This window comes from Heptranchias perlo, chromosome 29 (genome assembly GCF_035084215.1).
Source record: "Heptranchias perlo isolate sHepPer1 chromosome 29, sHepPer1.hap1, whole genome shotgun sequence".
Lineage (NCBI taxonomy): Eukaryota > Metazoa > Chordata > Chondrichthyes > Hexanchiformes > Hexanchidae > Heptranchias > Heptranchias perlo.
Window position 1 is genome coordinate 24,151,063 of NC_090353.1, and position 25,042 is coordinate 24,176,104.

The 25,042-nt window shown below is 38.6% G+C and overlaps 1 protein-coding gene across 2 annotated transcripts in view; it reads left to right on the top strand.

Moving 5' to 3' along the window:
* The window catches only part of ap3d1 (adaptor related protein complex 3 subunit delta 1), an 82,340-nt gene that overhangs the window by 56,226 nt on the left and 1,072 nt on the right, over nucleotides 1-25,042 (top strand). Inside the window, exons 18-32 of one of the 2 annotated variants that reach the window (XM_067968311.1) lie at nucleotides 344-415; nucleotides 1,477-1,552; nucleotides 2,357-2,553; nucleotides 4,239-4,312; nucleotides 6,979-7,141; nucleotides 9,607-9,738; nucleotides 11,500-11,553; nucleotides 13,328-13,399; nucleotides 16,526-16,663; nucleotides 16,995-17,042; nucleotides 18,348-18,537; nucleotides 19,263-19,351; nucleotides 19,438-19,523; nucleotides 22,067-22,188; nucleotides 24,021-24,100. In XM_067968311.1, the coding sequence (XP_067824412.1) occupies nucleotides 344-415; nucleotides 1,477-1,552; nucleotides 2,357-2,553; nucleotides 4,239-4,312; nucleotides 6,979-7,141; nucleotides 9,607-9,738; nucleotides 11,500-11,553; nucleotides 13,328-13,399; nucleotides 16,526-16,663; nucleotides 16,995-17,042; nucleotides 18,348-18,537; nucleotides 19,263-19,351; nucleotides 19,438-19,523; nucleotides 22,067-22,188; nucleotides 24,021-24,100 (1,593 nt within the window). The remainder of the gene's footprint in view (nucleotides 1-343; nucleotides 416-1,476; nucleotides 1,553-2,356; nucleotides 2,554-4,238; nucleotides 4,313-6,978; nucleotides 7,142-9,606; nucleotides 9,739-11,499; nucleotides 11,554-13,327; nucleotides 13,400-16,525; nucleotides 16,664-16,994; nucleotides 17,043-18,347; nucleotides 18,538-19,262; nucleotides 19,352-19,437; nucleotides 19,524-22,066; nucleotides 22,189-24,020; nucleotides 24,101-25,042) is intronic. The other variant, XM_067968312.1, reaches the window with a different exon arrangement.

Consider the following 25,042-nt stretch of genomic DNA (forward strand, 5'->3'; position numbering starts at 1 on the left):
TTTCTCCCACCATAAGTTTCTTCAAAAACTCAGTCTTCAACCAAGTCATCCTTATCGTTCTTAACGGTTCTAACACTTAGATTAAGTCCTTACTATTCAAAATACTTTTCCCTCTTCTGCTTTTCCTTCTCTTGTGTATATGCCTAGTCACAAGAATATGTCTTTTTCTTTTATAATGACCTTGTGGTGATCCAGGAAGTAGTTTTCCCCCCCCCATTTTCCTCCGTACTACATTACTGTGATCCACTTGCTGCATGGGGAATTTAAGGTCTGGAACCTTTTAAGACAATGTGAAACTTCAAATGAAATATAATTTGTGAGTTAAATAATTTTTCTGTCCTAGCGGCGAGAAGTAAGAAAACAAGAACAGGCAAACAATCCATTTTACATCAAGAGTTCTCCGTCGCCTCAGAAGGTGAGTTGACCACATGTAATTTTATGCCTGTTTCTTGTTGCATTTTCACCTTTCAGTATTGTGACTGTGATGTATCTCCATCCCTTCCTTGGCAGGGATGGGGGAGTGCTATGTGGAGAAGGGGACAATTTGCTTTAGTTCCAGGGTTTCTGTAAATATAACTGGGCAATTGAAGGTTCTGTATAAATGTAGCTAATTGGGTTCTTTGTTTCATATTTCCCTTTTTACCCCCAGCCGCCTTTAAATTCAGACCGGACATGCTGTATGTGGCTTGCTCAAGTGTTTGACTCCCCCGACCCAGAAAAAAGTGTGACGAGAGTCCTTTCCCCAGTGGCCTGATGGATTAAGACACAACCAAGTGTTAGTCTAAGCCATATAGACTGGAAGGCTCAAAGATAGAATCCTTGCCTGCATTATGTTTGCTAATCTCAGCTGGAGCAGCATTTGAGGTGCCACAATCGGCATTGGTGTCCCTGAGCTGAAAAGAGGTGGAGATAAGCCAGATTTTCCAGCCCAATTTCTGTTTAGTGACTAGTTAGGAAGTGCACAAATGTGGATGTTGGCATTGAACAGGATTGAACTTATGTTTTCCATAACAGTTGACATCCACAGCTGCTGGCACTTGTTGCCTGGCCTCATACATGAAGAATAGGAACAGCAAGGTGCTGAAGGGTTGCTATTGCCTTTGGGACTATGTCTCAAGAAGAGTCAATGCATGTAGGAGGGAAGGGGAGAAAATTGAGATGGGGAACAGCTAAAATAGTAATATAAACATTTGCTTCAATCCTGTAGAATAATGTTGTAAATTTTTTTCAACAATAATTTTATAAAGTGGAGATGCTTGTTTTATCTATTGTAGGTAATACATGAGTACTTTAAGTAGAATACCCAGTTCTGAGGGCAGTTCCAGAATTGTAACAATACACAGGCTAAAGTGAGATGTGTTACATGTGAAGCGTTTTCATTTATATCAATATTTTAAAAGGCAGCAACTCAGTGTAAAGCATGAATATGAGAATGATTGATTTAATTTGATGAACTGAGTCACTGTTTGATTTCAGAGTTACCAGGACGCTAGTGGCGTGGAACACATACCCGTGGTGCAGATTGATCTTTCAGTACCATTGCGAGTACCAGGTAATTGATGTGACTATTAGTTCTCTAGCTTCCATTTATTGCATGTAAAAGTAGTTGCGATACATTACACTCATTAGTAATGGTTTTTGTAACCAAGTCTATCTGCTACACAAAAAAAGTCAAAATGGAAGAGTCCTAGTGGTTTCCCTCAAGTCCAAGATTCCATAATAGTTGATCATTGAACCGACAGTGCAAGTGTGATGTGCTCACTAAATTTCTTGCCCAGGGAAGAACACTCTTTTTACTCTGCCACAAGTACCATTCTGCCTGCCATGCTGTGAGTAGCAGCGGTGTCAGAACTTGCTGTCACCAAGTAAGAGAAATGTGTGCAAGATCACATAGATTCAGGGTGGTGGGGGGGGCGGGTGGTGGAGGCCAGCAGCAGAGAGTGAGTGTGATAGACCTGCAGCAGTTCATTGCCAGAATATTATTATGAATTATTATTTTTATTATGAATTAATTCATCCAATTGTCTGTATACTCTGATCAGATAGTTTCAGAGAAAATTGTTAGCTGCTGCCAAAAGCTTGGAAATCAGCAGTGTTGGCAGTTTTTTGATTTGGGAAATTGTGGACAAATTCCAATTTACTTCAGTCTTGATTACAGCTGAATTATAAAAAAAAAAAATCTAGCATCTAGGTCACGCCTTGATGAGCTGTACTTGAGTGAGAGATAGCATAAAAATTACATGTGTGTTGGTGCACAAGAATTTATGCAGTTGCCCTTTTGAGCTTCTCTGCAAGCAATTCTAGTTATTTGTAGGTTGTTTAGATGCAGTGATCTATGTTGTATTGATGTGCACAGGAATGCCTTTGTCAGATCAGTATCTTAAACTGGAAGAAGAACGCAGGCAAAAGCAGAAGCAGGATCGAGAGAAAAAGAAGAGAAAACAAAAGAAAGACAAGAAAGGCAAACGTCGTCATGATTCACTTCATACCGAAAGTGATGAAGACATTGCTCCCGTTCATCATGTTGACATTATCACAGAAGAAATGCCTGAGGTTAGTAGTTAAAAGTTGTCATTTATCACTATATTGCTAAAAGCAGATGAATTTAGGTGATTGATAATCCTGGCACTTGATCCATTTGTCAGAGGATAGAAGCATTTATTCTGTCCAGCAAGATGACAAGGAATGGACATTGGGTAGGCACTTAAAACTCCCACTAAAAGCAATTTGAACGCCAGTCATCTGAATAATCAAGCAAAAAGTTCACACAATTCACAAATCTCACTTCTGGATATGTCCAGTTATATTACTGACGTGGCAACCCATGATCACCCTTGATTGTAAAACTACATATCTGGGGGGTCATTTTAGTGCAGCCTTGAAGGAGTGCTGCATTGTTCCATCTTTGGATGAGATGTTAAACCTAGGCTGTCTGTCTGTGCAAGTTTAAGAACTTGTCCCACTTTTTGAAGAAGAGCAAGGAGTTCATGTGTTCCAGCCAACATTCCTCCTTGAACCGTCACCAAAGAAACCAATTAACTTGTCATTTCTCTCATTTCTGTTTGGGGGTTCTTGATGTATGCAGATTGGCTGCCCCGTTTGCCTACTTAAGTCACTGCACGTCAAAAAGCATTTGTGTAAAGTATCAGAAAATATTCCGTATATAACGGCAGATATTTTTCTTTTTTTTTCTCTCTGCATGTTTGTGATCTCGCTCACTTTTGTATTTTTGCCTTTTCGCTTTGTCTTTTACTTTCTCATGCTCTTCTGTAAATGCACTCGAGCACTATCACACATGCGCTATTTGTCATGCATGCGTGCGTTCGCTCGCACGCTTTCAAGTTCTGTCATTCATGTTCTCCCTTTCGTTCTCTTTTGCATTTGTGCTGCTGCGCTCATTTACGTGCTCGCTTGCTCTCACTATGTATTTTGGTAATGTTATTGGGAGCTATTTTTTATAATTTCTGAACTGTTTTTAGTAGTATTGATTTAACTAAGTGTTAGTTTCTAAGTGTGCATGTGTATTATCGTATGAATTCTATGGACTGGAAATTTGTGCGAGTACTGAATAAACACAGTAGGCCTATCCTGACCCACTCAAATACTTTGTTAAAGTCAGAACATATTATCCATCATTTTCCCTCTAATTCTATTAATATACTCAGAAGTATTCCCATAAATTAGATTGTTTGTAAATCTGTTGGGTTTAGTTTATTACATTTATTCTTACAGATGCCTTTCTAGCTTTCATTGTAATGGATTTTTTCAGTGGATGCCAAAATAATGAACATAACATTTTAAAGTGTGCTTCTATCTCTTTTAAATGGTAATAAATTCTCTGGTGCCATCTCCATCAACAATGAACGTGCAAAATTTCCTCTCTAGAACCCCATCTCCCTTCATTTGCGTTGTTTTCTCTATCTAATGGCTAACTCTACACCACTTGTGCAAATTAATTCATGTTATTGCTATAACATGGTGTTTGGCTGGACCCCAAGTAGTGCACTGATACTTCACATTGAAGTGAAATGAATAGTGGGGGGCAAACCCAGTAACAAATTATTGCAGTGGAGGGTAATGTTTTGTAGTTGTGTTAAACCCCTGTTGATAATACATCCACTGCAATGCTGGCTTAATCTCTAGCAAAAGGTAAAATGCTACAAATTTTTAAAAAATCTTTCACACTAAACCTCAACCACCACAGTACATGGTATTCAATGTTTTTGGGTTTTGTTTAGAATGCATTGCCTAGTGATGATGATGATAAAGATCCAAATGATCCACACAAAGCACTGGATATTGACTTGGATAAGTAAGTATATGTTGTTGAGATATTTGTCATTATTGTCACAAAGCCAAGAAATTACAGTTTTTAGAACTGTATTAGCATTTATTCTATTTGCAGCCAAGATTTATAGAAGTTGCTTAAAGCAAATTATTAGTGGTAAATATTCAAATGATAATTTATAAACCAGTGCTGTACGAGTATGATCATAAATGGATCATTCTCAAGTACTGGAACCTCACTGACGTGGGATTTGCCTGAATAATTACATTTTGACTGTTAATGTTTAATCACAACTTTTGTGCATTGTAATTAATTAAATCAGTGTTTTTTTTGCAGATAGTTTTTCTGAATCTTTTCTCCTAATGTTTACACATTTGTAAACAAAATAATTGGAATTTGTACTTCGTTTTAGCACATCAAATTTAGATGCTTTTTTTAAAAAAAAAGCTATAATTTTAGACCTATTCCTCTCATTTTTTTTGGATGTCTTCTGCCCCGCTTTAGATCTAGTTCTCTCTTTCTCTTCCTTTCCTTGCCATTTTATCACTTCTAACAGAGGGTTTTGAGTGACCAGGTTTGCATCCTGGAGCTTGACTGGTGTTGCATTATATGAGCCTAGTCTTCATTTTCGTTTTCCTCTTCTTATCTCCACCCCTCTCCTCCTCTCTTCTCCCCCCGCCCTCCCATCTTGCTTATAATGAAGTATTGGATCCTTGCTCAGCATCTCCCAGGCAGCCCAGTCATGATCAAAAGCTTTCCATATAGGAAATTGCAAGGCTCACAAACAGCATTAAGGGACATACCTATATTGAAAGATTTTATTGAGTCTGTACCAGTTCAAACAAGTTGAGTCATTTTAAATTAACTTAATGTTGCATATGTAAGTTACATATAATTATGACCAACTGAACTTGAAATACTTAGTTTTTTTAAAAAAGATGTGTGGGTGCATTTTAAGCTTCTTTATCCAATATTGAATGCTTTACAGTACTTTTGAATAGGACTTGGGATTACATGTATGCACATACAGTATTTGACATACACTAAGATTCAGCCCCCCCACCCCCGGCCATCTTAAAGTAAAGTCACAATTGTAGCAATGTTACATCTCTGGTCATACGGTCTTTCTTCATGAAGACTATTGTGATTCCAAATGTAACTACGGTAATAGCAAAATGTATTACAGTAACACAATTTTTAACATCACTGCTTCGTAACTTTTATAATTGCTCCAAAATGAATATCACTAATTTATGGCTGTTTAATGAGTTCTGTGACTCTTTTTCTCTTTCTCTCTCTCTCTACACTTAATCTGCCACTCCATTTTTTTCCTGTCACTCTTTCTCTGTCATTCTTTCTACTGCTCGCACAACCATCATCATTTGTGTCCCAACAAAAGCCTAAACCCCACGAGAAAAGGAAGGTATGTAAAATGTAACATTTTGTGTTTTTAAACTTTTATTTGTGACCTTTCATGGTTCAGTTTGACTTGGAGATGGGTTTGAGTGTGTTTTTAAATATTTAACCCTTTGAAATCTGCCCAAGTACCCAGTAATGTACATTTTTTTTATATTTAATGAAAATGGCTTTGTTTGTTAAAGCCAAATATTGGCAAATGTAATAACATTTCAAGGTATTCAGTATTTTCTTGGAAGTATTCAAATTCACAATTCCAGTAGTCAAAGGGTTAAACCCAGATGTGGTGTAGGCATATGCCATACAGTTATTGATGCTCAGTAGAAATGGTATCAGTGAGTTACTTTAGAAAGCTGTGAAAGGGTTGAAATTATTTCTTTACAATTGTTGTTGGGAGACTTGTTGGGCTTTGTCTCTTCTAATTATCTGTTCTTTGTGAAATGGACATGCTGGGATTCTGAGTGTTTCTCAAATGCTGACTTGTTTAAGAACAAAATCTGTGCTTAAAGATTTTCTGCTGGTTTGATAAACCGTTCTCAGCATTCTGACCATCAAAATTTGTAAATGCTTTGCACTATTTGTGCCTGATTATGTGTGCATTAACAAGTTGCCTTGTTAATATCTACATGCTTTCTGATCTTAACCGGCTTCATGTTCTGAAGTTTCCCAAGAAAACTGGCCATTCACTACAATACTTGTCAGTAATTTTTAAAATGCTTTACCCCTTCCCTCATCCTCTAATGCTTTTGTGACAATAACTACACCCAGAAGTACTGGTGTACTTGTATATGTTCCTTTTTATAATTTGACAGTGATGTTTAAAATTGTGCAAATAGATCTTAAATTACCTGATTTCCCTGTGTTTTGGATTGTACTTGGAAGTAGTCTTGTTGGAAAGCTGTGTTGGCTAGGAGAACATTTAATTCTCACTATCAAAGTTACATACATTGGCAAAACTTGATCAGCAACATGTTTTCAGCAGATTCAAGATTTCTTCCAAATGTGGATGTGCTGAGAACTGTCTATCAACATGTTTTGCGAGTATTACCTTGGATTTTTCTACTTGCATGGTAGTGAGTTGTGCTCACCTTAACACATCTGGGTTCTGTGAATGAATTGAAGAAATATTTTTTTTTTAGTAATGTGATGGTTTGGTGAAACTAAAATTATGGAGCAGTGAGTGGAAATCCAAACCATTTGCACACCTTTATCATAATTTTATGAAATGAATAGCTACTTAATTTAAAAATATATATTTCTACACAATTTTAAAGGCCATTGGCAGATAATGAAAAACTGCCCATCAGGACGCACCGAGTAACTGAAAAGATGTCACCAGATGTTGAAGCTGCCCCAGTAGAGGAAAAAAGCAAAAAGCCTTCTAAGAAGGCAAAGAAAGAGAAAGAAAAAGACAAAAAGAAGGATAAAGAGAAAAAGGTAAACTAAACTGTTTGGAATTCTGAATAGTTTATGGAACTGTGTTGGTCCCTGCTACTGTTTAGGGTGGCTTAATTTCGAACAACTCGGACTGTTTCCAGTTGTGATGTCTAAATGGTGCATCTCTATTGGATGACATAGCACAGTAGATATTCTCTGAATCTCTGGTATCCAGTTCAGATCCAGCCTGGACTAATTGGTGCAAATGTGGCAATAAAATACTTCAACCTAGTTTTTAATTGAGTACAAAACTACAACACAAACTTAACTATAATTCAGAACTTAATTAGGACTAATTGTCCATCTGGCTGTCGATGGCAATGTACAAGCCATATTGGTATGGTGAGGATGCTCTTCTAAAGTTGAGGATCAGGCACGTCGTTGATGTGCAGCAGGGAAGAGCTTTACACGGCACTTGGCCTCTGTTAATGACCTGGAAGTGTTAGATGCTGAATGAATAACGTGAAACAGTCAACAAAAGTACAGCTTTTCTCCTGTGCTCTAACTAGCATTTTAAATTCTGTTCCAGCATAAAATGACAGTCTTACAATTATTACACAATACAATTATTTACTGTAGACTCTCTGTACTAATTCCAGTGGTGTATCATTTTAATTATTTTGGTTATTTCAACAGCGTTTCTGGATCTTGGAGATGTAAACAAATTATAATGGTTCTAATAGGAATCCCTAGTTACCTGTGTTACAGTAGTGAACTAAGAGCTTAAAAAAGCAGAGAATCATAGAAAATAGGAGCAAGAGTAGGCCATTCGGCCCTTCGGGCATGCTCCGCCATTCAAAATGGTCATGGCTGATCGTCTAACTCAGTACCCTTTTTTCCCCCATATCCCTTGATCCCTTTAGCATTAAGAAATATATCTATCTCTTTCTTGAATATATTTAATGACTTGGCCTCCACTGCCTTCTGTGGTAGAGAATTCCACAGATTCACCACCCTCTGAGTGAAGAAATTTCTCCTCATCTCTGTTCTAAATGGCATACCCCGTATCCTGAGACCGTGACCCTGGATCTGGACTCCCCAGCCATCGGGAACATCCTCCCTGCACCTAGTCTGTCTAGTCCTGTTTCGATGAGATCACCTCTCATTCTTCTAAACTCTAGTGAATATAGGCCTAGTCGACCCAATCTCTCCACATACGTCAGTCCTGCCATCCCAGGAATCAGTCTGGTAAACCTTCGTTGCACTCCCTCCATGGCAAGGACATCCTTCCTCAGATAAGGAGACCAAAACTGCGCACAGTACTCCAGATGTGGTCTCACCAAGGCCCAGTACAACTGCAGTAAGACATCCCTATTCCTGTACTCAAATCCTCTTGCAATGAAGGCCAACATACCATTTGCCTTCCTAACTGCTTGCTGCACCTGAAGGCTCGCTTTCAGCGACTGGTGTACAAGGACACCCAGGTCTCGTTGCACCTCCCCTTTTCCCAATCTATCACCATTCAGATAATGTCTTTCTGTTTTTACAACCAAAGTGGATAACCTCACATTTATCCACGTTATACTGCATCTGCCATGTTCTTGCCCACTCACCCAACTTGTCTAAATCACATTGGAGCCTCTTTGCATCCTCCTCACAGCTCACATTCCATCCCAGCTTTGTGTCGTCTGCAAACTTGGAAATGTTACATTCCGTTCCCTCATCCAAATCATTAATATATATTGTGACTAGCTGGGGCCCAAGCACTGATCCCTGCAGTACCCCACTAGTCACTGCCTGCCACCCGGAAAAAGACCTGTTTGTTTGTTCCTACATGAGATACAGTGGAGTGCTTTTAAAGTGCTCCAAGTCGCTGCTTCCGTTTAGCCATGTTGGCAAATTTATTATTGTTGATGAATGTTGCCATTTTTGCAACGGTAGGATTCTACTCTATTAACTTTGTCATTTAGCTAATTATTACTCCTTTTTAGGACCCTGTGTTGAGGAATGTTTTGCTGTTTAAGAACTACTCATCCTTGCCATTTCTCTTCCTGAAAGCTTGATACATCACTTTCCTTGTGTTGGTCTGCTAAAAGTTGTTGCACAACTTGACATCATTTATTGGAAACTCATACAGTATGCATTGGTTAAATTTCTAAGTGCTAAAATTTACAGTAACTGTCCTTGTCATGCCCTGGTGAAGCGCAAGTATTTTTAGATTTTAAAAAAATGCAAGAATGGGATATATTTACCACCTGGAAATAGTTTTACAGCACATCACTAAATCTTGTTGAGTAAGTTCCACCTGATTAAATATTTAGGTTTGACTCTGCAGCAGTGCAGCTTTCCAATTCGAGCAGCAGGAAAAGTAGGCCAGACTGCTCGCTATGCAGAAGCACACTTCCTGTTGATCATTTGGAGTTGTGTTGGCAGCTCTGGTCTGCTGGCTGGGGAGAAGTCACTTATTTTATTCACAAACTTGATTAATGCTTTATGTTTCTGTGCTTTCTGTTCTCTTGGTGCAGAAAAGTAAAGAGAAAGTTAGCAAAAAGCATAAGAAGTCTTATGAAAATGCAGAGAATGAACATGTTGCACCTAAAGAAGAAATTGTTACACATACATCCAAAGAGGACGGAAATGAAAAACCCACAGGAGAGGTCAGTACTGTGCGGTACATTTGACAAAAAATAGTCCTTCTCTGAATCCATTTTTATTAAACAAGTAAATATTAAACATAAAAACGTATTCCTTCATTGGATTTATTTAATTATCAGTTCAGTTTTCCAGTGGAGTGCTCCCCTCTGAGTCAGAAGGTTGTAGGTTCACGTCCCGCTCCAACATCTGAGCGCACATTCTAGGCTGATACTTCAGTGCAGTACTTTTGGAGGTGCCATCTTTTGGATGAGACATGAAATTGAAGGCCGGTCTGCCCATTCAGGTGGATGTAAATGTTACTTTGGCACGAGGAATCCTCCTGCCCTATAACCCTCCATTTTTAGTTTCTCCAACTCTGGCCTCGTGCTCCACCCCTCCTCCTTTGTCCCGCCATTGGTGGCCATGCCTTCAGTCGTCTAGGCCATGTGCTCTGGAATTCCCTGCCTATAATCTGTCCAAGTCCCTCTTCTCCTTTTAAGAGTGTCCTTAAAACCCACATCTTTGACCAACCTTATAGCTGGAGAGGTATAGGGAGAGATTTCCAGAGCGTGGGTCTTAGGCAGATGAAGGTGCTGCTGCCAATGATGGGGCGAAGGGATAGGGGATGCCAGGGGCCAGAGTCAGACAAACGAGTTCAGCTGGTGGATTGTGGGACTGGAGGATGTTAGAGAAAGAGGGGGGCAAGGTCCCTGAAGGAATTCAGAGAAGAATGAGAATTTTAAATTTGAGGTGTTTGAGGACCTGGAGCCAGTGATCAGCAAGGATAGGAGTGATGGGTGAGTGAGACTCAGTGTAGGATAGGATACAGGCAACAGAGCTTTGGATGAGCTGAAGTTTGTGGAGGGTTTACACTGGCCAGTGGAGCATTGGAATAATTGAATGTGGAGATGACAAAGGCATAGATGAGGGTTTCAGCAGCAGATGGGCTGAGGTAGGGCCGAAGCCAGGTGGCGGTGTGGATGTGGAAGTAGGCTGTCATCATAATGGAAAGGATGTGAAGTCAAAATTCAGCTTTGGCCTAATAGGGCGCCAAAGTTGTGAGTCTGCTTAAGCCTGAGAAAGTGGCTTGGGAGGGGATGGAATCAGTGATGGAAGTATGGAGCTTGTGGCGGGGGAATCAAAGACGATGGCTTCGGTCTCACCAATGTCTAGCTGGAAGAAATTTCAGCTTATGCTACACTGGATGTCAGACAAGAAGTCTCTCAAAACAGAGGTAGTGGAGAGGGAGAGCTAGGTGCCGTCACCGTAAACTGACTCCATGTCTGCCGATGTCCCCAAGAGGTAGCATGTACGTGAAGAGGAGAGGGCCAAGGATAGAACTTGGGCCCCTCCAGAGGTAATGGTGCAGGGAAAGAAACCATTGCTGGCGATGCTTTGGCTACGATTCGATAAGTAAAAGTGGAACTAAGTGAGGACAGTTCCATTTGAGCTGGACAACGGAAGAGAGGCGTAGGTGCAGGATGAAGTTATCGACTGTGTCAAAGCCTATAGTTGGGTCAAGGAGGGAAAATGAATCATGCCCACGGTCACAGAGGATGTCATTTGTGACTTTGATTAGGACCGTTTCAGTGCTGTGGCAGGGACGGGAACCTGATTGAAGAGATTCAAACATGTATTTGCAGGAAAGTTCCTTGCTGTGTTTGTCTTTTGTCTTCTCTATATCTAACTACCTTTCTATTTTTCGATTATTTAAAAAAAAATCTATGATCCAAAATCAGAAATCTTCATTATAATCTTGCTGGAATTTTTTTCTGCTTATTAAGGGATCAGATCTGGACTTCTGGCTGTCTAATGCTCCAGTACAAAGCCAATCACAGGTTAGTGTACTTGGGGTCCATTCACCCATTAACCAGCTATTCATCTTAGATAGTGCTTCCCAAACTGGATGATTTGCAAAGGATTCCATGCAGCTTAGAACAAACTTCCCAAACATAGGTAGCTAGTTCTTATTTATAGTATTTTTCAACATGGAAATGTATAGTGGTGTTTGGGCTATGTGTTATACAAAAATAATTTGAAGGTCTTAAGAGAACAATATCGAAATTTACTGATTACACCAAATACAGCTACGGCAAATTGTAACACGTACCGTGAAAGACTGCAGAAGGACGTAGAAAGGCGAGCAGAATGGGCAGGTAAATGGCAGATGTAATTCAAAGTAAAAAAAAAAGTAATTACATTTTGGAAGTAAGAATAGAGAAAGGAAATGCACCTTAAATGGTAAGATTTTAAATGAAGTAGAGGAGATTCATAGGTCATTAAAACTGGCATTGCAAGTAAATAAAGCCATAAAAAAGGCAAGTGGGATCCATGATTTTGTACCTAGAAACATAGTGATGTTGAACTTGTACAGAACTGTAGTTAGGCTGCAGTTAGGGCACCCCATTAATGGAAAGATACAAAACAATGAAAAAAGAGCAACTTCGATTCACTGGAACGTTACCAGGGATGAGGAATTACAATTATGAAACGATGTTTGTAAAGTTTCTTTCACTAGAACTGGGAAGAATAAGGGCATCTTGAAAGATTATAAGGTAAATAATGATGGAATGTTTGCACATTTTGTCAAGAGAGTAACAAGGGCATAAATTTTAAGATAATCACAAAATACATTGAAGAAGGTTAAAAAATATTTCTCCACACTAAGGGTAATTGGAATCTCAACAAACCATTAAAGCAAGATTCATAAATACCTGTAAAAAGGAATGAGTTTCTTGAAAAAGGAATATTAAAGGGTATGGGCAGCAAGCAAGAAAGTGGGGTTAGACTAGGTGGCTTATGGAGAAGAACACAGGCATGAACTTGATGGGCCTATTTTTGTGCTGTAATGGTCTGACTGTAACCCATGAACTTGGTAAGAATGACCAAACTTGCCTATTTGTTCTTGTATTTTTTGAAGTATGGAGATAAAACAATACATTTGAATTCTTTTTATATGTATTTGTATAATTAATAGTTGAAACTAAAAGTTAATGTAACCAAGAACTTAATGCCAGTGTTCTGGATATGTTTGGTCTTTCCTGATTGTTCTATGCTATTGGCATACTTGTGTCTAAACTGGTCCTAATACAGTGGATCTCCTTGTGCTCCTTTAGAATTGTATAACTACATGAAAGTGGAGGACTTATCCTCTGGAATGAACATTTCTGTTACAGTGATGTACTAGCTGTGGCACTGGACTGAGGTTGTGTGTTCAAATCTCACCATGACTGGTTGTGAAATTGAATTCGATAAATCTGGTAGCTAATCTAGTGATACAAAAAATTACCATGAAAGCTGCCGGGTTGTTGTAAGAACCCAAATGGTTTACTTATGTTCTTCAAGGAAGGGAACCTGCCAGCCTAGTAAGCAATACTAAGGGCAACTAGGAATGGGTAATAAATGTGGCCTTACAGATATTGGCCACATCCTGAGAAAAATATTTTTAAAACTTAGTACAGTGCTGACAGTGATATTACAATATAGGTGCTGGTATAAATTTGCAGTTGTGCTGGTTGATTTCCGGCAAGAACTGAAATGAAGTGAAGAAATTTATTTTGTTGTCGTGCAGATGACATTCAGTAGTTGAAAACTTTTGATGTCTTTTTGCAGCCAGAAACACTTAGAAATGAAGTGGCTTCTGAACCAGAAGAGTCATTAAAAGAAGATAAAGAGGAGGATGCAGTGAGTACCAATTTCAATCAAGATTGCTTTGGCAACTCGCTGTTGTCTAAAGCAATTTTGTGCTAAAGCACAATTGCTTTAAAAACTTTTTTTTTAAATCAACAAGCATAAAATTTCCATGTGGGAATTCTACGTTATGCTGTTGCTGCTGATTTAAGTATGAATACATGCTGCAGTAAGTTATATACATCATCCAATTTAATAAATTCCCTGGGATCCTTTTGGTAATTTTGAGATTGATCATTCTGTCCTTATTAATTGCCACTTAAATAATTTAACCATTGTTGCTTTTTCACTTGACTTGGAGTGACTTCTTATCAGGTTCAGTTCCTTTTGAAAATGGTTTGCTTGAAAACTGTTGTTGCCTAAGTCATAAACTCTTCTGTACATTACTAAGTAACTGTTAAAGTACTTAAAACATAATTAGAATTTAGTGCACATACACTGTTAAATTCAGCAGAATAACACTTGAATTGCTACGATCCTGTCTTTCAAAAAATGTTAGTTTACACTTTTCAGAATATTTAACTATTAGAAAATTATTGGAGATAATTTGCAAGTAAATACATTTTAGCCATTAGTATATGGCACCCTAGTTTTAGGTATAAAATTAAGGGCTTAAACACAGTCATAACATGTCTGTTTGTGGATAATCAAACAGGCAACAACAGCTTGCATTTATATAGTAAAACATCCCAAGGGTCTTCATGAAGGTGTAATCAGAAAAATATTAGCTGAGTCAAAAGAGGAACTGATAGGAGGGATGACGGAAGATTTAGTTGAAGAGGTAGGTTTTAAGGATGGTCTTAAAGGAAGAGAGATGGGGAGACGGAAGGGTTCGGAGGGAATTGCAGAGCATGGGGCTTCAATGGCTGAAGGCATGGTTGCTAGTGGTAGGACAAAAGGAGTGGGGTGGGGGGGGACGCACAGATGGCCAGAGTCACAGGGGAGTGTTCTGCTGGAGGAGGTTACGCAAATGGGGAGGAGTGAGACCATGAAGGGATTTAACAGGAGGTTGAGAATGTTATATTGGGGGACTGGGAACCAATGTCGGTCAGCGAGGAAAGGGGTGAGGGTGAGTGGGACTTGGTGCAGGGTAGGCAACAGAGTTTTAGATGAGCTGAAGTTTATGGAGAATGGAAGGTGGGAGGTCGACCAGGAGTGCATTGGAATGGTCATGTCTGGAGGAGACAAATACTCTGGCTCCGATCAGTTAGCTAAGTGGAACCAAGCAAGGGCAGTCCTGCTGAGCTGGACAGCGGAAGAGAGGCATTGGTGGGTGACTGTTTGATCAACCGTGTCAAAGTGGGTAATGCACCACAGTCACCGAGGAGACCACCCGTGACTTTGGTTTGGACCTTTTCAGTGCTGTGACTGGTGAAAACCTTATTGGAGAGATTTTAAACAGGAGTTGCAGGAAAGATGGGTACAGATTTGAGGGGTCAACACATTTGTGCACTTTGCAGAGGAAAGGGAGTTTGGAGATCGTGGTAGTTTGCTAGGACAGAGGGGTCGAGAGTGGATTCTTTGAAAGGAGGAGGGTGATGCCCTTAAAAAAAAAAAAGGGCGAGGGACTATACCTAAAGGGGGTGAGAGCGCCATTTACAATGTCAGCTCGTATGAGTGTCAGGGAGGGAAGTTAGGTGAGCAGTTTGATGGGAATAGGATCAAAGGCGGGAAATGGATCTCATAGACAAGATGAGCTCGGAATAGGCATGAGGGGAAGATAGAAGAGAAACTAGAGAAAAATGTGAATTTATGTCTTGGGCATGTAAATCGGTAAAAGACTAATTTGGGAATCAGAATATGGGGTTTGGGCCACAATTTAATTAGAGTTGAAAAGTTCTATCTTCATTGGATCATCCCCTTTTGTATTCCATCTTAATTGTGCTGCGGAGTTGCCGTTAGATATTCCAGTATGCTTAAGTAATATTTCTCAAAATAGTCGCTTTGCCAAAATTTAGTTTTATATTTGCACATTGCAAATTTGTGAAAAATGCAAATATAAATAAGACCAGGACTACAGTGAAATAGGGACTGCAGTTGTATTAAGTTCAATTGGTGGTGTAGCTAAGCACAGTAATGTCTATTAACTCAACAGCTCCACCAACAGGAATTTTATGATTCTCTAGTTATTTGCAAAGTACATATTAAATTTGGGGTTGTGTTTTAATACCACTTTATTACAGTCCCCACTGCTTATGGCGGGCGGTTCGTGTGAACATGATTTGCCTACTATATGTGATGGCTGGTATAACGGGGGAGAAAAGATACGTATTTGAAACATACATTTATGAAACTTATAAAAAGGGACTGTGTGAGTGTTGGAATTACTCAGCTTTGGGACACCTCATCTAAATTGTTCCTGGACTGTAAGGTCAGAAGAGTGACTCAAATTAAATAAACTTTAAGAAAAACCAGTTTGTAAATTTCTCCCAATCCTTATTCCTGGGACAGACTCCACAATAAATAGTTTATATAAAACTCCCATCGGGCAGTGTTTGTGCTCCTCTTACTCATTAATTCTAATCTGCAATTAGTTTATAATCTCAGGACATGGTTTCAGATGCTGCCCGCTGATGGAGCAGGGTCAGTGTTAATGTTTGACAGACTTTATGGCATTGTTAATAAGATGTTATTGCCTGAAGGACATTTAAAGTCTCAAACTGAATGTTGCTGCAGCTGCTAGAGCTTTCTACTTTGACTTGAAAGTCACTGTTAAGTGCTTGTAGCAGACAACATAATTAAAGAAACAGCACATTCCGGGGCTGATTTAGCATTGTGCTAATTATGCCAGCTGCAATTTGCAGAGCATGATGTAGATTAACAAAGGTTGAACTTAATTGGTGAAAAAGTTGCTTTTTGCTTTTTTTGGAGGGTATCAGATTGAATAAAAAAAATACATTTCGACCAACAAAGAAACAAACATCATTTCTGTTTCTGCCAGAAATAAATGGAGCACTTAAGACACTATAACCGGCAACTTGAAATTGACGTTAGTGCAAATAGATAATGGCTATCGCTTTTTGGCTGATGTAAGTGACTGCCCGATTTTAAACGTGGACCTTTTTAAGTGATGGGGGACTGTATTAAGATTTTCTGATTGCTGTGCCACTACTGCTTTAGAAATCGTCAAAGCACAAGAAGAAGAAACATAAGAAAGATAAGTCAAAAGAAGAAAAGAAATCAAAGAAAAAGAAGCACCACCGTGATGACGCTCCAGAGTCTGTTCCGAACGGCAGCTTGGATGATGAGCCCATAGCGGTATGTTAATTTGTACACTATAGCAGTTATTGAGATTCAGGTGATCCTTTTTTACAGAGAGAATTTTATCAAAATAAACGCTATTAAATAAATGTTGTGGCTATTTATGTTTTTGTTGCTATTCCCCTACTATTAGGCCCTTGATGGTCTTTTGAGGTCTTTGCAGTAAGGCAATGAAATACATGGCTCCAGGTGGGTGGGGAGTGTATGTATTTTGATGCCTAAAGGACCCTAAGGCATCACAACTATGTTGGACAGGCTGGATGGACCAGTGGGTCTTTTCCTGTTTTTTGTATATTTATATGACTTACTGATATTTCTAATTTTACAGCCAATGTCCAACTACTGCCTTCTTGCAGAAAATTGCTATGTTAAAATGGTGAGTACCATAATACTTCAGTATAAATCTTTATGGTATTTTTATGCAAGTTACATTTTATATGAACTATTACATTTTTTGGAAATGGCTCTAGAATAGCATTTGTTTCTCAATTTTCTTGCGTTATTTAATCCCCATTCATACCTGTTTGCTATCTCACACCTTCCTCCAGTTGGGAAAACTACATGGCCAAGGGTGTGGCTTGCACTGCATACTGTGATCAAATTCTATTCAATTGCAGCTAGCAGATTTTTTTTAATGTAGATGTTTCTATAACTCTCTCTTTCAGTTTGTAACACACCTGTGTAAAAAAATTGTGATGCACTGTAATACAAAACAGTATAACAGGTTAGGGGCACACAGGTAATTATAGTTTGAGCAGATGGGTCCATGCATTTGCAAACAATGTACAATTGATTAGTGTACCACCCCACAATCATAACTAGAGGCATCTAAACCAACAAATATGTTAAACATCAAGTGGCTAGTGAACATCAAGTGGGGATGTTCTCATGTCTATCATTCTATACCATCGAGCAATGGAAGGCCACACATTGAGAAGGAAGCATAGCGAAGAGTCATGCATGCAGCATCTGACTACCTTCTCAAAAACAAAATTGCATCGAAGACTGAGTCCTTCATGATTGGAGTATGAGAATGGCAAGCAAAGGGATCGTTCCTCAACCTAGCAGCATGAAAAAACAGGTCCCTCGTCATCCACGCCTCTGATTTTTCCCTTTCCCCATATCACCGATTCTGACTGTTGATAGATTTCCCTGACCAAACATCTTGCATCAGTGTTTTAGAAAGGGAGAGCTTTATATACTTAGTATTATAAATACACTCACATTTAGTTCTTTCTGCACTTTGTATATTTTATTTTGTAAGTACCAACATTTACCTACAGTACCAGTTGTGCATGTAGGTGGTGCTGTGATGGGCATTTTCAGTGTTAAATGCCTGTCCTGTAATGTTAGGTGCAAAGCACTCCCCTAGCATTTGGTTTTGGCAGTGAAACTTCCTATTTAACTCCATAACGAAGACACAGTATTTTGAAGAATGCTGTGGTATATGCAGTCTTATTGCAATCAGTCTATTCCACCACAGTTGACCTTTTGTGGGGGGGAAAAAAACTCTACTAACCTGCCAGTACAGAAACCCTTCGTTACTAATCACCTGAAAAAGCAATCTCCAAAGGTGTTACTGGCATTTAAACCGTATATAAAATATGTTGAACACTTTTCGGTGTGTAAAATGGTTATTTAAATATATAAACCTAGTTCATTTTTTTGAACTATTTACTAGATGTATGATATTCAAGGAAACCTTCAGGATGGAAGTCAAGTGGTTGTATCGGTTATCTTTGAAAACCAAAGTAATGGCTATCTCAAGTCAATGGAGTTCAATGTTTTAGACTCTCTTAACACTAAACTGGTTCGACCAGAAGGGTCCTCCATACACGATGGTATTTCGGTTCCTTTTCAGCTTCCACCAGGTAAGAGATTTCATTGATCTGGCGTGATCAGTAATTTTATTTGCTTCTAGGATTATACTTTGCGATAACTCCTAGTTATTGGAGCATTGCTGTACAAATAGGTTTTAAACTACTTCTTGAGCTTTACCTCAAATTAAATGCCTGTAGAATAAACATAATATTGTACAACTATAATGGGGAATAAAAAACTGCAATTGACTGACCTGTGTATTTCCATCATTTTCTGGATTTATTTTATAATGAGTTGTAAATTTTCTTACACTTGTTCAAATAAGTGACTTAAATTACTTGTGGTATAGTTTGATTTTTAAAGTTTTTCCACTGTCATGGATCAATTCTGTCATTCACTTACTCTCATGTCACATCCTCGACGTAACATATATGAACAATAACCTTCCTTTTGGTGTTAGTGCACTATCTTCAATCATGTATTCTGTTGCCATTTGGTATTCCCATGCTTGTTTTGTTCCGACATGTCAATGGAGGAGTCCACGCACCACAAGAGAAAGGGGACAGCAATCTGTATAACCTCAAAACAACAATGGAACTGAGTGCGTGCTGGAAAGCTGTAATACAAGCATGGGTTCTAATGAAATTCTGAAACCATTTGGGCATTGTACATTTCTGTGCATAGTGGATTTACTTGAACTGATCACTGTTGAATTATATTTAACTGTTATGTTTCTTAGAAAACTAACACATTGAATTGCATTTTGTTTCTGAAGAAGTTTCAAATGAAGCTCGGTTTGTGTTCATTGTGGAAAGCATTGTCATGCCACAGAAACTGAAGGGAACACTTACATTTATAGTAAAAGTAAGTTCAATAAATGGCTTTTTTCCTGTTTCTGTATTTTCTTTGCATTATATTCAGCCTTTCATATTACTTCCCTTTTTTTCCAGACAGATGATGGATCTTCTCATGAAAAACTTGATTTTAAGTTACACTTCACTTGCACTTCGTACATGATCACAACGCCTTGTTATAGGTTTGTTTTCATATTCTTCTGTTCTACTGGGAAAGTTCTGCTTTATGAAAACTTCAGGGGATCACAAAGCAGCTCAAACAAGAATGATACTGTATTATATAGTCATTAAGTGATGATACTGTTAATGTGAAGTCACTAAGAATAGAAACCAGTCAAATGTGCAGTCAGCATCTGAAGTGAAAGACAGATTAACATTTTAGGTGAGATCCTTCCTCCGAACCATAAAAGCCTATATTAGCAATTTAGTTGTAGCTAGCTAATGACAGACCTACGGTACTTCGTATCACGCGATAACCTGTTTGTTCGATGGTCTTGGGTAAATGATGTACATTTATTCTGTTTCCAGTTATTTGCAGCAGAGTATTTTATGCAATTGAATGTGCACATATCCTAGATATTTAAATCCTGTAGTGGGCGGTATGATGTGGTGGCATGCTACTTCAGTTTTACTGTAAAGCAGCCAGTGATTTTTGTTAATTTGTGGAAAGCTACACTTCTGTAAAACCATAATCCTTAAATAGGAACATCCTGTTCACTCTCTTTCGCTCTCGCTTTCTCTCTCTCTCCTGTCTTTTCAGTTTAATTCCTGGTGTTTGTGTCTAGAATAAGTGCTCAACGTAGTGATATTGGCTTGGAGTGTCTGCAGCAATAAAATGGCTCCAATATTTCTTGTACACAGCAGCCTCAGTGTTTGAGAGCTGTAACAAGGTTTTTTTTTAATATATTGGACAACTCTGATTAAATTGCAGGAATTGACCAGACTTTGCTAATGGTCTGTTGATTGGAAACTGAACAAGCAGGAACTTAAACCACCGAACTCAGTCAGGGAAATTGGAGGTCAAAGATCAGCTTACTGAATGGCGGAGCAGGCTCGAGGGGCCGTATGGCCTACTCCTCCTATTTATTATGTTCTTGCGTGTTTAGTTCCTGGAGTAGTACTTGTGACACAGCAGCAACATAACCAATAATATAAATAAATCTGACAACTTGTTGAGCTTATGACCAGTAAAAGCAGGTATGACGTGTATTAACTGGGGTATGCCAGCAAATACAGCAATGTCATTTAGTGGTTATAATAATGGACAAGCAACCCCTAGCAAGTTGTAAATTCAACAATTCAGACAACAGGTGAAAAATTCTCCATGAAAGCTGGTCATATTTTTTCTGTTTTAAAAATCCAACTGGTTCACTCAAGTCCTTCAGAGAAGGGAACCTGCCTCCCCTTCCTGATCTGGCCTATGTGTGACTCCAGTTCCACAATGTAGTTGACTATTAATGCAGGCCCCTCAGTTGTAAAAACAATAACTTCTCAAAAAGGTGCCCCCCTCCCCCCACCTTGGAGAACATGGGATGGGCAATAAATCTGGCTTTGACAGCTATTTCCCAAGAACAGCACCAACAGTGCATTTATATAGCACCTTTAACATGGAATAGCATCCCAAGACACTTCAGAGGCGTAACAATAAAAACCCTCTGGTTACACTTCTGTAACTGCAGGTAAATCACATCAAGTATAATTGGAAGTGAAATGCTCGGAGAGTTCAAGGATCTCTTGGGATGGAGGATTTTTGCTTGCTTTTGAAGTGCTACAAGGCAGTGAAAATCAAAGACCTAACTTTGAATAAGTAATTTATGTACCAATATATTTTGGGTAGGGCACATCTTTTAAAAGAAGACATGAAATTCAGTGCTGTAACAGTTGCAGAGAACTGATCAGTGATGAAAAAAAATTAATAAACCCCTGAGGTATTTCATTCTCTAAGTGATTCTGTTTTTCTCTTGTGGTAGTATTTATTAGTGTAAATAACTAACGGACAAGTGTACCCATTGTAATGTCATAAGAATAGTGGAGTGTAAAAGTTCAAGTTGTACAAGAAATAACATGGCTGCAGTACCATCCAGGAGCATACATGGTGTCATAAACCATGCAAGTGCTTTTCTACGATTTACAACATGGCCATTTAGATAGCTGCAGTGTTTCAGGTTCTTATTGTGTTGAGATATTTGGAGCCCTATTTAAAAAAAAAGTAACGAATTTGAGTGGGACACATATTGCCTTTTAGAGAAGCATTGCTCCAAAGAAGAAGTGATATTTTTGAGCTTTGCTCCAGTAATTCAATGAAAGGAAAAAAAATATTAAACTCTGGTTTTGATGTAAGATGAAAATTGTAATTTAATTGTAAGTTTTTGCTTACTTCAGATCGATGCTCAAGTCAGGGAGCAGGAACTCCGCATCACTCTTGCTTCATGTTTTAAGTGTTCTTCAAACTTGAGCATGGCAAGAATTCAGTGGCTACAATGATTCTAGTGTGTGTGCAATTATAAATTGAGTAATTGTAGGTAAACTTTAGTTTTTTCCTGATGCTAGTTGTTGGGAAAGTTTGTGACCCAGTAAAACAAATTGAGTTTTTTTCATTGAGTACAAGTTGTGCTTCTTGTGGATGTATTGACATTCTCTCACTGCCTTACAAATTGGTCCTTTCATTTGAAAGGTTCTTGATTACAGAGAACCATTTCTAAATGTTTCCTCTTTACTTTTGCAGTGATGCATTTGCAAAATTGCTAGAATCTGGTGAACTAAAGATGAGTTCAATAAATGTAGATGGAATAAGTATTTCCTTCCAGCTCCTTCTGGCAAAGATTTCCTTTCATCACCACTTCTCAGGTACTTCTTTTTAAACACAGTAAGAGGATTGTTTTGCTGTATTCACACAACCTTTTGATGGCTTGTATACAGCTCACTTTGTACTTTTTAAGAGTTGGTTTCAAATGGACTGAATGGAAATAACAGCTGCACAAAGTACCAGCTGATCAATTCAGAGCCATTGTGGAACATTCAAAGCCCATAGAAAATGCACTTGGTCTTTCACGTGTGAACATTATAGTGGAAACTGAAAGAAGCAACAAGAATTATAATGGCTGGATGCTGTTTTCTCTGATCAGTTTATTTCACATGGACAAAATGTTTTTGCAATATCAGTGGTTCCAGCCTATTTTTTTTTTTGTCTACCCCAATGTACCCTCTTACTGGCAAGAATTTGATTTCAACAATGCACATTTACTCGACACGTTCAGTTTCCAACGTATGCAATGGTTGTACTTATTGCATTCAAACTCTGGCTCCCTCTGAAATTGGCTGAATCCAGTGCATCTTTTGTGTGGTACATTTGACACTAACCCTAATTTTTAGTGCCCAGGAGGCATTCCCAACGTAACCTGGTCATTGTCACGTAAAGATGCAGCATGCAAGTTAATCTCACACTAAGCGATTGTAACAGTCACAATCGCATTCTTTGTACAATGGGTGGTGGATTGCTGTGTCCTCCTGTTTGGCTGGAGCTGACGTACTGCTAATTGCTAGTGATGTTGAGGTCTCATTCTTGCCAAACAGTGAAGAAAAAAACTGCCCTAGCAGCTCTGTTTGAATGTTAGTGATGCATTTATAATTGTAGAAATGTACATTCATTACTAAAGTATATTATGTATATCCAGCATGAATCAGAACCAGCACTATCTTCAATCCATTCCACTTTATATGCTCAGTGTGTGTTCTATTTACATCACTTATACTGACAGCTTTTTTTTAAAAAAAAACATATGGACCAGTTTTTAAGTTGCTACTCATAATTGATTTTAATCCACCTCAAAATTCTGGCCAGGACATGTTTCATTCTGGTATAGTCACACATCGTACCTGAAGTATGTCATTACTTCTAGATAGTGTAGGAAATTAACTCTCATCTTCTGAACCTCCCCTCTAAATGCATGTATAGTCATAGATCCATTGTTCAGTGAAATGAGTGGCCTTCGGGAGTTGGAACTTGATCCTCAACACTGAAGCTTTGGCCATTTCAACCGGACTTCTCTGTGCTATCACACTGATAAACTGATGCTTTTGCCGCTCATCAGTGTATCCTGATAATGGGGCATCAGAGAAAGTTACCAATATCGGTATTGAGAAATGGAACCAGTTCGAGTGGGTCATGTGTCTTCAGATGACCAAAAAAGGCCTGTAATAAATCTGCATTTTGTTTACTGGTTACTGCCAAACTATCTATTGGTGCACAAAGTCCTCCAGTTTGTGTATAATGCTGGGTCATTATCTCCTGAAGAATGCAGTATTCTGATTGAAACTCAGGCTATTTGTGAAATTTTAGATTATAGTATGTAATAGCCTTTTCTCTCCTAGTCCCAATCCTGGAATTCATTTGCTCCAGCCATCTATTAGTCTCTTCTTATACTTTGTTATAAAATTCTGCAAAATAGTTTCATAAAGTTTAAAGCATTAAGTCTGTAAGCTTTGTTAGTACAGCCCATATCTTGCAATAAAAGCTTTTTTTAAAAAAAAGTGATGACAGAAAAGTGCAATGAGCTTGTAACTAGATTTTAAAAAAACAAAGTGGAATTCCACTTCACTAGAAAATGTCATGAGTTAGTGATTTTGAAATAGTGCATTGTGGCAGTATGTGTAAAATCTTTTTCCTTCCATCCTCCCAGTTGTGGAACGAATCAATTCATGTGCATCTATGTATAGCCGTTCTATCCAGGGTCATCACATGTGTCTTTTGGTGAAAATGGTGAGTATGAGCCTATAACTAGAATGTTGTGATGTATCCTTGTCAGAAGCCTTTTACTTGTGTATCATCCTTGACCTCAATCAGTTTCTGAAAACTAGCATGTGACTCCAGTAGATTAAGCTCATCAACAGAATTTAGTCACATGTTGTAAGTTGGCTCCTCTAATCAGTCAATTACTTTTAAGACATGGGAATGCTTGAAAGTGTCTGTATATCCTGTTTGTGTGTATCGTGTTTATCTCACGGATTCTTGCTTGGATGGAGATTGCAAGACTTCTGCAGGATGCCACCACTATCTTCACTGCTCTTTTTGAAAGGTTGGTTGATAGCAGGGAGGAATCTAGAGATTTATACTGTTCCCAAATTTGCTGCAGAGTAAAACCTATCCTTAGGTTGCTTTTAGAGACCATGTAGAACTTGGCCTATTTATGCTTTAAATGGGTCGGTTTGTTTCAGGATTAAGAGGACAGTGTAAACTGGGTATAAGAAAATCCATGTAACTCAAAATCATTTGATTAAAAATTTTCAGTCACCTGGAAACATCATAATTTTTTTGGAATGGTCAGTGTATGTTTTTGGGAGCCTGGTGTGCCCTTTTAAAGTCAGAGTTTTGCAGTTTGTGTAATACTTTATTGCAAGTACTGTTTTAACCTCCCCATTGCAATTGATTTGAAATAAGTGGTGTGTTCATTGTAGAATGATATCACCACTGTTACCCTGGCTGGAAGCCTGTATGAAACCAGCTGTGTTGGGTCTCCTGGCCGTGAGAAAGCTATTCTGCTGACGTAGGCAACATGTCTGCCAGTGAGAGGCTTCATTGTGGGAGCAAGGATCAGTGTCCCGCATGCCAATCCTGGTGTCTTCCCACTATTAAAAAAAAATGTTCTGACATTCTCCCCTCTTGACTCATACCGGAATGAAGTTCTAAAGATGTCAGCAGCCC